The sequence below is a fragment of the Microtus ochrogaster genome, chromosome 6 (assembly GCF_000317375.1).
Source record: "Microtus ochrogaster isolate Prairie Vole_2 chromosome 6, MicOch1.0, whole genome shotgun sequence".
NCBI lineage: Eukaryota > Metazoa > Chordata > Mammalia > Rodentia > Cricetidae > Microtus > Microtus ochrogaster.
Genome location: NC_022013.1, coordinates 59073411 through 59090386, shown reverse-complemented (window position 1 = coordinate 59090386; position 16976 = coordinate 59073411). Strand labels below are relative to the sequence as shown.

The 16976-nt window shown below is 42.1% G+C and overlaps 1 protein-coding gene across 1 annotated transcript in view; it reads left to right on the top strand.

The window, feature by feature from the left end:
* The window catches only part of Frmpd2 (FERM and PDZ domain containing 2), a 107771-nt gene that overhangs the window by 87144 nt on the left and 3651 nt on the right, over positions 1-16976 (top strand). Inside the window, exons 27-28 of the mRNA XM_026779984.1 lie at positions 2849-2947; positions 12753-13096. Coding sequence (XP_026635785.1) covers positions 2849-2947; positions 12753-13096 — 443 coding nt within the window. The remainder of the gene's footprint in view (positions 1-2848; positions 2948-12752; positions 13097-16976) is intronic.

Below are 16976 nucleotides of genomic sequence, written 5' to 3'. Positions count from 1 at the left end.
TGGGGGTGGGGTGCACAGACCTGGATGGGAGCTGGGGGTGGGGAGCACAGGTCTGGATGGGAGCTGGGGGTGGGGAGCACAGATCTGGATGGAAGCTGGGGGTGGGGAGCACAGATCTGCATTGGAACTGGGAATGGAGAACACAATCTGGATGCAAGCTGATATAAGTCATGTTTCTTTGAGGGCCATCCCCACAGAGAATACTTTGGGCACTTGAACCTAGGCTTGGAGCCCACAGAAAGCAATCAACAGGATATGCCCATACTTATTTTCTATCTCCGTTTTAAAATATATGACCTTAGTAAGCATTGCTTTTCAGTAGGCCCCTCAGTGAACCTGAACCTGAAACCTGGCTTGTGTGCTGGCTAATGGTCAATCTGCGTACATTCTAGGAGGCGAGGTGAAGCTGGAGGAACTAAAGAGAGTTCCTTTCCACTCTCCTTGAGATTTGTGCGCTGAATTTATAGCTTTGCCTGTATGGTGTGGCATAGACTGTCCTAGTTTTATTTGTGGTCAAAAATATGCGGGGCTGGAGAGATGGCTCAGTGGGTAAGAGCACATTACTGCTTTGCAAGAGGGCCTGAGTTTGGTTCTCAGCACCTGTGTCCAGTAGCCCACAAAGTCTTCTAACACCAGCTCCAGGGGATCTGATCCTTATTTTTTTTATTTGATCTCTGCAGGCACCTGCATTCACATGTACATGGTACAGAAACACACAGGTGTAGACATAATTAAAAATAAAAACAATATGTTAGTGAGGGTGGTGGGGAAGAGAAAGAAAGAGGAAGACTTGTAGTTCAAAGTTCCAAGGAAATGTCTGTGTTAGATGGAGTATTGGCAAAGGACTATTGTTGCAGGGGAGAGGCTGGCTTGTTTGTCTCAACTGCCCAGCTAGCTTAAACCTGAAATAACCACACAGAAACTGTATTAATTACAACACTGCTTTGCCATTAGCTCTAACTCTTATTGGCTAACTCTTACATATTAGTTTAACCCATCTCCATTAATCTGTGTATCGCCACGTGGTAGTGGCTTACCGAAGATTCTAACCAGCGTCCATCTCTGGCGGAGGATCCATGGCTTCTCTGACTCTGCCTTTTCTCCCAGCATTCAGTTCTGGCTACTCCGCCTATCTAAGTTCTGTCCTATCAAAAGGCCAAGGCAGTTTTTTTTTTAATTTATTAACCAATGAAAGCAACACACCAAACAGAAGGACTTCCTACACCAGACCGTCATTGAAAAGACTTTAACAATGGTGTGAGCATGTGATTGGGAAGTAATATGGAGTATAGCTCTCTACCTTTTCTGCCTCAGGGCATGAGAAGGCGCAGCTACTCAACCTTAGAGACCGAATAGGTAGCGAGGGTTCACTGGCACAGTGTGAGACCTTCACTGGTAGATGTAGTCATCCTGTGATGACCCAACAGAGGAAGCCAGGAGCATACCAAGCCCCCTCTCTTCCTTGTTCCTCCCTCCAGCCAAGCCTATGTGGCTGCTTCATGCCGCCCACATAAGCAGGGTATTCAAAGCTTGAGTGAGATAGAGGAGCTGTGCATTCCCGGAACCACGTGAATTTAGATGACAAGTTCTCCTCTTCAAATGTCTGTGTGATCCAAGTGCAGATCTCTGTCACTACTGGGGAACTTCAGTTCCCGAAGACTGTAGATATGGGGGTGGTGGTGAGGAGACAGCTTTGTGTCAGGAAAACCACAGACTCTACCGATGATGAATCATGAAAGAAAAGCCCAGGCTTTTGTAGACATAGTTAGGTTCTGGGAAGAGGGGCTGTGAGTTTGTGCCATGGTGACAAAATGCGTGAGGAAGCCGACGTTACAAAGGGACACTTGGTTTGTCTCATAGTTTCAGGATTTTTAGTCCATGATCGTTTAGTTCCACTGGCTATAGATCTTTGGTGAAGCAAACTTGATGATGGGGAGTGTGAGGAAAAAAAGAAGCTTCTCTCTGCGTGACAGCTGAGATGGAAAGAAAGAGGGAAAAAAAGGAAGGGGAGGGAGGGAAAAAGAGAGAGAGATGGTAGTAGTAGGTGTTTGTGGAAATATCTCCAGTGAAGAAAAGAATAGTACAGCAAGTTCTTATAGGTATTGGTGAATCCTGAGACAATTGTGGTTGTCACAACTGATATGTACCACTGTCATATGGTGGGTAGAGAGACTAGAGATGTTGCTGAACACCCTTTGAAACACAGGACCTGGGTCCCCACAAAGAATTATCTAGCCCCAAATGTGGAGAAGGTGGGGAGGTTGAAAGATCCTGGTGGAGACGGGCAATGGAAACCATGTTGGCACCACGTACTCTGGCAGTGAGAGGGCACCTCAAGCACAGGTTCAGAATTGTAGAGGCTTAGGCTGTGTTACAAAGATGAGCAGGTGGGAAAGGGCAGTTTGAAAGGCAGTGGCAGGCGTATGCAGGCTCTGTGATCTGTGTGGTTGGGGTGAGGAGGGGGGTGGCTCAGCAGGAGAGCGCACTTTGGAAAGACTACCCCTGGACAATGTAGAAGGAAGCAGGCAGGGTCTTGAGAGAAGGCAATGATCCTCAGGGGAGATGAAGTCATTGCAATTCCACAGGGGAACAGCCCTTGGGCCTCAGCCTCATTATGAGGAGATTCCTCAAGTCCTCTGTGTATTGCTGCTGTGAGGTCCCAAGTTTGTGGCTCCTGGATCCTGGGTATTTGGGGAGTTAAGCTTACAATGGTGTTTTCCCAAGTTCTCTGGAGCCAAGCTGTGGGTCAGAGTGCCAGGGGAGGAGGTTTCCTGGGAGCAGTGAATAGTACAAAGTAGAAACCCCAGTGAGGCAACCTCAGATATGACTGTGATTGGGTTTCTTGTAGGAAGTGCTCCATTTATTGCGTGGGGCTCCAGAGGAAGTGACGCTGCTCCTCTGCCGACCCCATCCTGGGACACTGCCTGAGATGGAGCTGGGATGGCAGGTAAGATATGGGTCCTTGTCTCTCCTCACTTTCGACCTGGTGGTCCTGAAATGGTCATTACTACTTTTGGGGATGGGGAGGGGACAACACCAGCCCTTTCCAGTGGGGGCAGGAAAGCTTCTGCCCCTCAAACCTTAGTGCATCTGTTTTCTTCCCTGTTCCCATTGCTCCCACCATTGGGGCCATCTTATAGATGTATAGAAAAAAGGTTAGGCTTTGGTTATGAAAGTTCTAGGCTGTGTCCTCTGAGCACAGAACCAAGGCAAAAAGAATTTCCTGTAGGAGTTTCCACACTGAGGAATAAAATGCATACCCACCCACCTAAAGCCTGAAACAGACAAGTATGACTGGTGCAGAGGTCAGAGACAGTGTGACCACAGAAACATGGGGGCTTTGCCTGTATATGTATATCAGTCTGGTTCTCCAGAGAAACAGAACAAAGAGAGAGAGATAATGGATGGATGGATGGATGGATGGATGGATGGATGGGTGGGTGAATAGATGGATGGATGGATAGATGGATAGATGGATGGATAGACAGACAGACAGATAGGAAACTTATTATAAGGAATTAACTTATATAATTCTGGGGCTGGCTAATGTAAACTTTACAAGGCCAACCAGCATGTTGAAGATCTGGGATGCTTAGATGGTGGCACAGAGGGGAGCAGGTGGGACAGAGCAGCTGGAGCAGGTGGCAGCACATGGTGGACGCAGGTTCTATGTGGTGAGCTGTGTGGTGTGAGTGGGGTGGTAGTCTGGAGGTGGAATTTCTTCTGGGCGAAAGTGACTCTTTACTCCTCAAGACTTCTGCTGATTGAATAAGGTTCTCCACAGCCTAGAGGGTATGCTCTTTACTCAAAAGCTACTAATTTGTTAACCACACCCCAAAATACATTTATAGTGATATCAGTTGTGGTGTTTTAAAAAATATCTGGGTACTTTGGCTTAGTCAAGTTGACATATGAAATCTGTCAACTGCTGGGGACTCCTTCCTTGGTCTCTGGGAAATTGGCTCTTTGACAGAGATTGGAGGACAGGGAGACTGTGTGGGTCAGGAAGCTGTCCTCAGCAGAGGATGAGGTCAGTGTACACACCTAACAGGACCCTCGGCTGATGCCACAGGGAGCTCTGGAGCTGAGGTGGCCTCTGGCACCTGTCCAGAATAGCACACCCACATTAGAGTATGCAATGGTGGTAAGGATAAACCCTAGCTTTACTGAAGCATCTCTGGTGTAGGAGGGTCTTCTTTCTATGTGTTGCTTTCATTGGTTAAATAAAGAGACATCCTTGGCCTTTTGATAGGACAGCAGCTTAGATAGGCAGAGTAGGCAGAACAGAATGCTGGGAAAAAGGAGGCAGAGGCAGAGAGCTGCCGCCATGAAGCTGCCAGGTCAGACATGCTGTATCTTTCCCTGTAATCCACAACCTTGTGGTTCTACACAGATTATTGAATCAAGATGTAAGAATTAGCCAAGAAGAGGCTAGAGCTAATGGGCCAGGCAGCAATTTAATTAATACATATCTCTGTGTGATTATTTTGGGCATAAGCTAGCCGGGCGGGATGTAACAAGGGGTTCGTGCTCTAATACAATACATCTCCATTAAGTTGAATGCAGCTTCTGTGTGGTCATGAGCCAGCAGCTTCTTTCCCTGAGCGCATGGAGGAAAAGCAATAGTTCCTGGTACCACAGAAAATAATGGAGATGCTTTTGGGGCTGCAGTAAGGAAGTCTATCAAATAGCTGTTTGTGAAGAACAAGTAAGAGGTCCAGATTAGAAAACATGAGTACATAGACTTATATAAAGGCATGGAGTGGTTGAGCCCCTTCCCTCCTTGGAGCATGAAGAACCCAGTAGTGAGAGGTCTGCTACAGAGAACTGAGGCTGAGAGAGGGTCATGAGAAGAGACTGAACCAGGCAGCAGTGGGCATCTCACACAGAGTGAGAGTGAGGTGGAGGAGATGGGGCAAGAGAAGAGGTTGGACCAGGCAGCAGTAGGCATCTCATAAGGGTCTGAGCGAAGCACTTCCACTAAGCAGGATGTACCAGTCTGGAGGTTGTTACTGGAGAGGGAAATGGGCAGATATGTGCTCTTGGGATTCAGGAAAGCTAAGTTACTGGAGATATTCCACTCAGAGTTTGCCGTAAAGTAGAGCAAAGAGGTGGATGGCTGACAGGTGAAGGGTGAATGGGGTTGAGATAGAGGTTGACCAGTAAGACCTGGGTGGGTAAGGGAGGACTCTTAATTAGTGTGTTGTTGCTATGAAGAGGGAAAATGGGAGAATGGTGCTGGGGACTTGAGAAAGATGGAAGCTCATTTATAGGAAACAGAACTGATACTGAGAAAGGTTATGAGCATTGGCATCTGCAGCCACACTTATGGCATTCATAGGGCCAGAGGCTTGGCAGCCGTGAGGGCTGTGGTGGATTCACTGGGAACCGGAAAGAACTTGCATTGTGTAGAGTAACAGAAGCAGAAGCTGAGAGGAGTGCAGGAGGAAGCTGGGGGCCTTCTTCATGAGGGAGTGACATTAGGGATGCAGAGTCAAAGGGAAACTGTCAATGGAGGAGTCAGGATAACAAAAGGCGTGGCCATCAAGATCACAGGAAACTTTAAGGAGTGAGGGTGGGAGGCTTTCTGGCAGGGAGTGAGAGCAAGACCTTGAAGGGGGACTCAGGGGCTGTCCCAGGAGTGGAAACTGCTCTGTCTCTTTATGTTTCAGAATCTCCTCCACTTCAGATTTTGATTATTATTCTACCCTTTATAATAGGCACGGTCTACCAGCAAGGGACTGGTTATGATTTATAATTCAAGTATGTGTCTTTGGGGTGTTCCTTTTTTTTGGTGGGGTCACATGCTATCTCAAAGGCTCACCCAAGGGAGGATCCTTGGTGTGGATATGAAGCTTCCTCTGTTCAGTGAGACGGGGACTGGGAGTTTAGCATTGTGATCTATGATAGAAGGGAGTTGGTTGTAGGATGAGAATGCTGACCTAATTTTCAGGAAAATATAAAATCCCAATTTTCATATGGTTTTAAATATTCATACATGTATAACCCAGTCAAATAGGGAACCAGACAGATTTTAAAACTAATAAAAATGATTCAAAGGAGATATCAAAGACCAGCATGTTCATTTATGAAGTTGTTCAAAGTTTCCTCTGCACTAAGTTTCCAACTCCACAAATGCTACCCCTCCAAATTCCAGCCATCTCTCCCCACATTCTCTCTCCACTCCATTTCCCGCCAAACCTGATCCCCCACTCCTCCAGTCCACCCATAAAATATATTCTATTTCTCCCTTGCTGGGAGATCCCTGTATTTCCCCCGCCCCGCCAACCCCTCCTTTTACATGACCTCTCTAGGTCTTCTGATCATAGCTTGAATCTCATTTACTTAACTGGTAAACTGGTAATATCCCCTTATAAATGATTATATACCATATTTATCTTTCTGGGTCTGGATTACTTCACTCACGATGATTTTTTTTCTAGTTCCATTTACCTGCAAATTTCATGATTTTTTTAAAGCTGAGCTTTAAATATACCACATTTTCTTCATCCATTCTTCTGTTGAGGTATACCTAGATTATTTCCAGTTTTTGGCTATTATAAATAAAACTGCAATGAAAAGGTTGAGCAAATATCCTTGTGGTAGGAGGGAGCATCCTTTGGGCATATGTATAAGAGTGGTATTAGCTGGTTTTGAGGTAAACTGAGTCCCAACTTTCTGAGGAAACACCATATTAGTTTCCATAGTAGCTGTATAAATTTTCACTCCCAGCAGCAATGGAGGAGTGTTCCCCCTTGCTCTACATCCTCAACAGCATGAACTGTCACTTGAGTTTCTGATCTTAGCCATTATGACAGGTGTAAGATGGAATCTCAGAGTTGTTTTATTTCCCTGATGGCTAAGGATGTTAAACATTTCTTAATTGTTTTGAAGCCATTTGATATTCCTCTATTGAGGATTCTGTTTTTATATTTGTTCCCCACTTTTTAATCTGATTATTTTTTGTTTTGGCGTCTAGTTCTTTTTTTCTTTTTTTATACTTTATTGTTTTAAACTGAGCTATACATTTTTCCCCACGCTCCTTCCTTTCTCCCCTCTCCCCCATGCTCTCAATTTACTCAGGAGATCTTGTTTTTCTCTCTGTCTTAGGTGGATTCATGTATTTATCTCTTAGAGTCTTCTTTGTTGTCTAGATTCTCTGGGGTTGTGGACTGTACTTTGGTTATTCTTGGTTTTATGTCTAAAAGCCACTTATGAGTGAGTACATATTATATTTGTCTTTCTGTGTCTAGGCTACCTCACTCAGTCTCATAGTCTTTCACTATTGATGTACAGCGTTTGATGTGTGATTTAAACTTTTAAACTTTGGTAATTTTCTTTTACACAAATGTGAATGCCCTTGGATTTGGGGCATAAATGTTCAGAATTCAGAATTGACACTTCATCTTGGTGGATTTTTCCTGTGATGAATATGAAATAAACTTCTTCATCTCCTTTGACTAATTTTAGTTTGAATTCTACTTTGTTAGATATTAGGATAGCAACACCAGCTTGTTTCTTAGGTCCGTTTCACTGGAAAATCTGGTCCACCACACTGCTGCTTATGTTTCTCCTCCCAGTGGTCTGCTGACATCTAGTTCTTTATGCATTTGAATATTAGTCTTCTATCAGAAGTAGAGTTGATCAAAGTTTTTTTTCCCCAATCTGTAGGTTTCCTTTTTGTCCTATGGGCAGTGTCCTTTGTCATACAGAAGTTTTCTGTTTCACTTGAGGTCCCATTTACCAATTGTTGGTCTTAGTGTTTGTGCTATTGGTATTATGTTGAGAAAGTTGTCTCCTGTGCCAATGCATTTATTGTTATTCCCCACTTACTCTACTATCAGGTTCAATGTGTCTGGTTTTATGTTGAGGTCTTTGATCCCTTTGGATTTGAGTTTGGCACAGGGTGATAAATATGAATCTATTTGCATTCTTCTATATGCAGATATATAGTTGGCTTAACACTATTTGTTGAAGATGGTTACTTTTTTTCCAGTGTGTAATTCTGGCTTCTTTTTCAAAACTTAGATTTTCATATATGTGTGGATTTATGTGTGGGTCTTCCAATTCAATTCCATTGATCAACGTGTCTGCTTTTTTGCCAACACCAAGTAGTTTTGATTTCTATTGCACTGTGGTACAACTTGAATAAAGAAATCATGGGGCATCAAGCAGTTCTTTTACTGTTCAGGATTGTTTTAGCTGTCCTGGATATTTTTTTTCCATATGAAGTTGAGAATTGTTCTTTCAAGGTCTATGAAAAATTCTGTTTGAATCTGAAGATTGCTTTTGGTAGGATGACCATTTTTATTATGTTGATCCTGCTGATCCACGAGCATGGGAGATCTTTCCATCTTTTCACATTGTCTTATATTTCATTCTTCAAAGATTTGAAGTTTTCAACCATTCAAGTCTTTCACTTGCTTGGTTAGAGTTACCCAAGATATTTTATATTATTTGAGGCTATAATGAAAGATATCGTTTCCCTGATGTTTTTACCCCTCCCTTTTTTTCCTATTATTGGTTTTTTTTTTGAGACAGGGTTATTTTGTGGAGCCTTGGCTATCCTGGAACTAGCTCTGAAGACCAGGCTGGCCTCAGACTCACAGAGATCCGCTGTCCTTTGCCTCCTGAGTGCTGAGATAAAAGGCATGTACCAACATTACCCAACCTTTCTTTATTTCTTTTACAGTGTTTGTCATTTGTATATAAAAGGGCTACCATTTTTTTAAATTAAACATGTATCTAGCCACTTTGCTGAAAGTGTTTATCAGGTGTAGTAGTTCCCTGCTAGAATTTTTAGGCTCACTTATTTATACTATCATATCATCTGCAAATAAAGATACTTCAACTTCTTCTTTTCAAATTTGTATCCCTTTGATCTCCTTCAGTGGGATTATGGTTTTAGTTAAGACTTCAAGTGCTATATTGAATAGGTATGAAGAGAGTGGACAGTCTTGTCTCTGATTTTAGTGGAATTGCTTTGACTTTCTTTCCATTTAATTTGATCTTGGCTACAGGCTTGCTCTAAATTTCCTATGTTATGTTTATATATGTCCCTTGTATCTCTTATCTCTTCAGGACTTTATCATGAAGGAGAGTATTGAAGTTTTGCCAAACTCCTTTTCTGTAACTAATGAGATGATCATGTGTTTTTTTTTTCCTTTCCTTTTATTTTGTTTATATGGTGGATTACATTGAACCATCCTTGCTTCTCTGGGATGAAGCCTACTTCATCATGGTGGAGGATCTTTTTGATGTGTTCTTGGATTTTGTTTGCAAGTATTTTATTGAGTATTTTGCATCTATGCTCAGAAGGGAAATTGATCTGTAATTCTCTTACTTCATTGAGGTTTATGTGGTTTTGGGTATCAGGGAAATTATGGCCCCATAAAATGAATTATATAATGTCCCTTCTGTTTCTATTTTGTGAAATAATTTAAGGAGTTTGGTGTTAACTCTTTGAAAGTCTGGGAGAATTCTGTGCTAAAACCATCTGGCCCTGGGCTTTGCTTTTTTCTTGTTTGGGGGTTGGGAAGGAGAGATTAATGACTGCTTCTATTTTCTTAGGGGTTATAGATCTATTCGAATCTGATCTTGGTTTAATTTTATAGTAAGTGATACCTATTGAGAGAATTATCTATTTCTTTTAGATTTTCAAATTTGGTGGAATACAGATTTTTAAAATATGCCCTTATGATTCTTTGGATTTCCTTGGTGTCGGTTGTTATTTCTCCCTTTTCATTTCTGATTTTGTTAATTTGAATATTCTTTCTCCATCCTTTAGTTAGGGTTTGTCTATCTTGTTGATGTTTTCAAAGAACCAACTCTTTATTTCATTGATTTTTTGCATTATTCTCCCCCCATTTTATTGATATGAGCCCCGCTTTTTATTATTTCCTGGCATCTGCTCCTCCTGGTTGAATTTGCTTCTTTTTGTTCTAGAACTTTCAGTTGTGCTGTTAAGTCGCTAGTATGGGATCTCTCCAGTTTTTTTATGTAGGCATTTAGTGTTATGAACTTTCCTCTTAGCACTGTTTTCCATTTGTTTCATAAGTTTGAGTATGCTGTACATTCATTTTAATTGAATTCTAGAAAGTCTTTAATTACTTTACTACTATCTTGGCCTACTTTTTTTATTCAGTAGAGAGTTGTTCAGTTTCCCTGAGTTTGTGATCTTTCTGTTGTGTCTGATACCTAGTTTTTACCCAAGGTGGTTTGATAGACTGCAGGGAGCTATTTCACTTTCCTTGTATTTATTGAGACTTTATTGAGACAAGTACATGATCAGTTTTGGACAAAGTTCCCCGAGGTAAGTATAGAAGGCATATTTATTCTTTTGTGTTTGAGTGAAAAGTTCTAGAAATATCTGTTAGGTCCATTTGGTTTATAATATTGTTAGCTCTGATATTTCTCTGTTTAGATTCTGTCTGGATGACTGATCCATTGGTGAGAACAGGGTATTGAAGTCTCCCACTCTCAGTGTATGAGGGTCAATATGTGATTTAAGCTGTAGTAGTATTTATTTTAGAAAGACAAATGCTCTTGTGTTTGGGGCAGAGATGTTAAGAGTTGAAATGTTGCCAGAAGTGGTGGTACACACCTTTAATCCCAGCACTTTGGAGACAGACGCAGGTGGATCTCTGTAAATTTGAGGCTAGCCTAACCTACAAAGCAAATTCCAGGACAGTCAGGAGAGTTACACAAAAAACCCTGTCTGGAAAAACAAGCAAGCAAACAAAAACCAAACAACCAAACAAAAAGAATTGAATGTCATCTAGCAGGATTTTTCCTCTGATGAGTATGTAATGTTCTTCCCTATCTCTTTTGATTACTTTTTATTTGAAATCTATTTTGTTAGATATTGAAATGACTACACTGTTTGCTTCTTAGGTCCATTTGCTTGGAATATCTTTTTATAGTCCTTTACCCTCAGGTAATGTCTGCCCTTGGTTTTGAGATGTGCTTTGTGGATACACCAGAAAGAATCCTGTTTTCACATTCATTCTGTTAGTCTGTGTCTTTTGGTTGGGGGAATTGAGACCATGGGTATGAGATATATGAAGGGCTAATGATTGTTGATTTCTGTTGTCTTGCTGTTGTTGCTGGTCTGTATTGTGTGTATGTGTTATCCTTATTTTGATTTTGCTGGTCTGAGATTGTTTATTCCCTGTGTTTTCATAGGTGTATTTAATATCCTTAGGTTGGAGTGTCCTTCTAGCATGTTCTGTGGGGCTGGGTTTCTAGATAGTGTTTAAATTTGACTTTATCATGGAATATCTCATTTTCCTCTATCTATGGAGGTTGAAAGCTTTGCTGGGTATGTTAGCCCTGGGTGGCATCTGTGGTCTCTTATAGTCTGCAGCACCTCTGTCCAGGCCCTTCTGCCTTTAGAGTCTCCATTGAGAAGTCAGGTAGTTCTAACAGGTCTGCCTTTATATGGTACTTTCTGTGTTCTCCTTGATGCTTTTAATATTCTTCTTTGTTCTATGTCTTTACTATTTTATTATACATTGAGGAAAATTTCTTTCCTGGTCCTGTCTAATTGATGGTCTGTATGCTTCAGGTACCTTTATGGACATCTACTTCTTTAGCTTAGAAAAGTTTTCTTCTAAGACTTTGTTGAAAATATTTTCTGGGTCTTTGATCTGGGTTTTTTTTCTTCCTCTGTATCTTCATAGTGTCCCAGATTTCCTGGATGTTTTGTGTCAGGAGTGTTTTATATTTAACATTTTCTTTGACCAACATGTCTATTTCTTCCATGGTATCTTCAATGCCCAAGATTCCTTCTCCAATCTCCTGTATTCTGTTGGTGAAGCTTGCCTCTGAGGTTCCTGTTCAAATTCCTAAATTTTTCATTTCCAGAATTCCCCTAGTTTGAATTTCCTTTTTTGATTATGTTTCCATTTAAGGTCTCTAACAGTTTTATTTATTTACTTCCATTGTTTGTTTGTGTTTTCTTGGCTTTCTTTAAGGGATTTATTCATTTCTTCTTTAAGGACCTCCGTCATCTTCACATAGTTAGTTTTAAGGTCTTTTTTTGTGCTTCAGCTATGTTGGAATATACAGGGCCCGCTGTGGTAGAATAGCTGAGGTCTAAGTGGAGACATATTGCCCTGGCTGTTGTTGGTTGTGTTCTTTTGCTGTCATGTTAGCTTCTAGGCTTGGGATGATTGTAGATTTAGGTGCCGATTTCTGGATTTGTCTCTGTCTCTATAGTTCAGACCTAAAAGCATCCAGAAAATCTTCTGATTTCTTTTTAAAAATTATTTTAATTTAAAATTATGTGTTTGTGGATATGTATGCCTGTAGATAGGTGCATATGAGTGCAGGTGCCTACATAGGTCAGAGAAGGTCATCAGATCCCCTGGATCTGGAGTTATGGTCATTGTTACCTGCTTGATGTGGATGCTGAGACCTGAATTCTGGTCCTCTGCAAGCCTAGCAAATGCTGTTAGCCACTGTGCCATTTCTTTTTTGTTTTAGCCAAAACTTTTTTGTTTTTGTTTTCTTTTGTTTTGTTTGATTTTCGAGACAGGATTTCTCTGTGTAGCCCTGGCTGTCCTGGAACTCACTCTGTAGACCAGGCTACCCTCAAACTCAGAGATCTGCCTGCCTCTGCCTCCCACGTGCTGGGATTAAACATGTGTGCTACCAATGGCTGGCTAAGCCCCAAACTTTTTATTTCTTAAACATTTTTTAGAGTTTCTTTGGTATGTAAGTGTTGGTAACCCTTTGCATTTCTTTAATAGACCCCTGAACTATCAACAGACCAAAGATTCACCATGGCAACGTGTACTGAATCAGAGCAGAGCCCCAGCCTAGATCAAGAGGACAGCTGGAGGGACAGTGCCTCCCTGGACATAGGGGAAGGCCTGGGTTCCACACCAGAGTCTTCCTACAAGGCTGTCAGAGAGGTGAAAGGAGACCAACACAGACAGGGACCCTGGGCCAGGTCCCCGATGCGCCCTATGGAATCCCATCCTCACTTGTGCAAACTCCACCAAGAACCAGAGGAACCAGCGTTGGCTACCTCTTTGGAAAAGGATATGAGACAAAACTGCTATTCTGTGTGTGACATCAGGAGACTGGGAAAGTAAGCTTTACCATATTAGCAGGGATTTTATAAGCTGTGTGTGTTGCATTGCCAGCTGATTACAATCAAGCAGTCACCCACTATAGACAGGATTATTGTGCCCAGCACTGTTCTGGGAGTTTGAGGGGAATAAGAAACTATAGAAGCCTAGGATGGGAGCTGCTACAACCTGGGAACTTTGGGGAAGAGCAAACCCCACCCAGATGACAATCATCCCCAGTATGTCCTTGAGGCTGCTAATGGCAGGCCTTACATTTTCTCCCAGTGCACAGTGTGTTTTCTGTACCCACGTGGGCTCTTTAGTTGCTTGTGTTTCCTGCCAGCACACAGTGTGTATCCTATAGTCCCATGGCCTCTTTAGCTGGGGTGCAAAGGGAGACTTTCTGCATGTGCTCGTTTCTATTGATGACATACACCTTTCTTATCAATACTACCTGGAAGCATAGTTCCACCTCCAAAGCCAGGCTGAAACTTTCATTTCAACGACTGTTTTTATTCAGTGTATGGTTCAGTGCCTATCCACCCTAAAAGCATTTCTTGTTTTAATTCCTGTTCCCATGAAAAAAAAACACTTTGAAATTTAGTTGGAAGACTATTTATTACATACATATACCTCGAACATTGTTAGGCAGCAGAGACGGGAGGAAGGAGAAGAAGGTTAGACGGAGGCAGGGTGTGTTTTGGCTGCTAGGCATTTGTAAGCATGCATGGACATGAACAGGCAACAACCGGGAATAATATTTTGTGTTTGACACTATATAAAGCTTTTAGGATTCAGTGACTCTCTCTTTGGGGTCATTGTAGCAGAATGATAAGAATAGACTCACAGAGACCGAAAGGTGGCGTGAGGTATTCAACCCTCTGCGTCTACAGCTTCTTCATTTGTGTGTCTGACCAGCCCGAGATTGAAAAGATTAGAAAATCACTTGTACTGCTCATGTACAGATGTTTTGATGATTATTTTCTAAACAATATAGTATAACAACTATTTATAAAGTATTTTCATTGTATTAGTTATTATAAATAATCTAGAAATGAGCTAGTATTTCAATAGGAGGTCTGTAGGTGATACACAAGCATATACTACATTTATATAGGGGGTTCCAGCATGTGGGGATTCTGGTATCTGTGGAGTGTATGTGTGTGTGTGTGTTTCCTAGAACTTCTCTCAGATGGATAGTGAGAGAAGCAGAAGGCAGGATAAGCTGGGCTCTGGGAGAATTGTGGCAAATAGGGGCCAGGCTTAACACCTAAAGGCATCCGGATACAAATGTTTAAAGATTGCTGTGCAAGCCAAACAGAACCCAACTGCTTTGCAACATAGAAACAACATGGGAAAGCACATTCATCCATACTATTCATCTCATCTTCTGATAATTCACGTGTGTTCCTTACAGTGTTATGGTTACAGTTTTTTTTTTAATTACAATGGAATCAAGGGCATCATACAATGTGCTTGATGAAGTGACAAGGGAACAACTTAGAGATTTACCCAAGGCCAACCATTAGCAAGCTAATGTGGGACTTCTCCTTTCCCATAGGGACCAGGCCACTTGTTTAGACTCCTAAAGGCTTTAAAAACATAATTATATTTATGTGTGTGTGTGTGCATGTGTGATGAATATAAGAACTATAGCGCATGTGTAGAAGTCACAAGACCACTCGGGAGAGTTATCCCTTTCCTTACACTCAAATTCAGGTCATCATATTTGGCAGGAAGCCCCTTTACCTGCTGAACATCTCACCAGCCCCAGATATCTACAAGTTTTATTACCAGAAAGTTTAAAAAGGGGATCGTTGATAACTGGATTAAAAATACTTCTGGATTTAAGTGCAAGTCTAGTTAGACCTAGATTTACCTTATAGCTTTAACTCAATATAGTTAAATTAAATAAGAACATTTTTAACTTCTGATTAGCAGAGGCCGTCAGCGCTTCATTCATGGTAGCACAGCATAGTGGATTGCATATAAAAATGGTCAACTCTAACCTCATGCTCCACATGAGAGTGCACTCTTGCTTCCTGCAGCAAGGGCTGCCCGCTCTTACCTGAATGTTTCCAGGATACTCAGCTTGCTCCTGCACAAGGCACCATTTGCCACCACACCCTTGCTGGTCAGACAAGGCTCCCTTATTTACCTTCTCATATTTTTTACTTACATGTACTGATCTTATTGTTATTCATTTTTTTTAGAAAATAATGCTTTTATTTATTCTTCAAAAATTTCATGCAGTTTATTATGATCGTATATTCCCCCCCCCCAACTCCTCCCAGATTCTCCCCAACTACCCTACCAACCCGACTTTATTCCTCATCTCTTAAAAACCAAACAAACCACCCTTCCTCCAGTTTGTGTTGGCTGGCTACACCTGGGTGTTCGGCCTGCCCTGGATTGTGACCAATACACAAGTTTTGTTCCATTAAAGACAACTGCCTTTCTCTCACCTACCAGCAATTGCATGCCAACAGTTTCTTGGCAAGGCGTGGGATATTTTTTTTTAGACAAGAAAGTCATTTATTTTTTATTTCCTGAATCAGATTAAAATTTGGCTTACTTGTAAGGCTACACCATATGTCCAAAACCTGTCATTCTTGAAGGGTGTTCCCTTTTGAGGGTCACTTAGAGTCTTTTAGGTTCTGAACATTCTAGTGAGGCGTCTGATCCTCAGTTGCTATGGTTACTGCCCCCCCCTTGTTAGGCTTCTGAGGCTATGAATGACTAGCTGCAAGCCCCTTTGGGCCCCACACCCCTTTGCACCCCTTTGCACCATGGTGGTCCTGGGAATGACAACATTCCTCCTCCCCTCATTTCCTGGTTTTACTCTTGCCTCATTTTCTTCTTCTATTCAAGAATTTTCTTCACTCTGAAATCAGGACACAAAGTTGTGGCGGGCCCTCCTCCACAGGACAGTGCTTAGCTGCCATTTATGCACTCATAGCAACTGTTTCCAAAGAAAGAAAAGTGTAGCGTATACGCAGAGACTCTAAAGGAGGGTCCCCACCTTGGCAGTAGAGTTCTAATTAGTATTCCAGCGTGGGATGATGGTTATCCATGGGCTCCTTAGGAATATTTGCAGGTCAGAGGTTGCTGTCCCAGCCAAACTGGTCTTTGATTTGTGGCCTCTCCGGGTCCATTGTTCTGTAGTTTGGGACAAAAGGCACAAATCTGTGGAGCATGTCTTTAGAGCCAGCATTACCACTTCTTCATGTGTGTGCCTGGAGAGCTGTCTTCCCTTAGTTGAGGGCTGCCCAGTCATAAAGTAGCCCCAGGATGCCTAGGCCACTGTGCAAGCCAGGAGAAATAAGATAGCACAGGGCCTAGCACACAGTAGGGACTCAGCACTCTTCTGGATTCTTACTTTTTCTTGGGAAATTTCTTGTTAAGGAACAAACAGTATCGATTGAAATTCTCAGTCAACTGCCAGAACTTACTCTCTGCCAGGTTGCTCCATCTTAACAGCAGATGGCTGCCAGCACCTCAGAAAGCTCAGTGTGTATTTAGATTTCACTTATCCTTCCTCATACCCATCTCTATCCTACATCCGGAAATTAGACATTGTCATGGAAGATGTGGGTTGATACCTATGGAAGAGGAGGGCTTGGCTGGGGATACATTTTTATACAAGGCTACTTGGTAAAGTTTGGCCATAAGGTGACAGTCATAGCCAGTCTTGTTATGCTTGGGCATCATTATAGGCTGTCCAACATTTGGTGTGGGAGCAGATCACTTTTTTTTGGCTAAGTCTCACATCAAAGATAAAGGTATCCCTTGAAAGTGTGGAGGGAGATTATGGTGAAGACGAAGCTTTGAGAGCCAGGCAGCTGCACTGGCCCACAGACATCTGTGCTCTGTACCCACAGACAGCTGTGCTCTGCACCC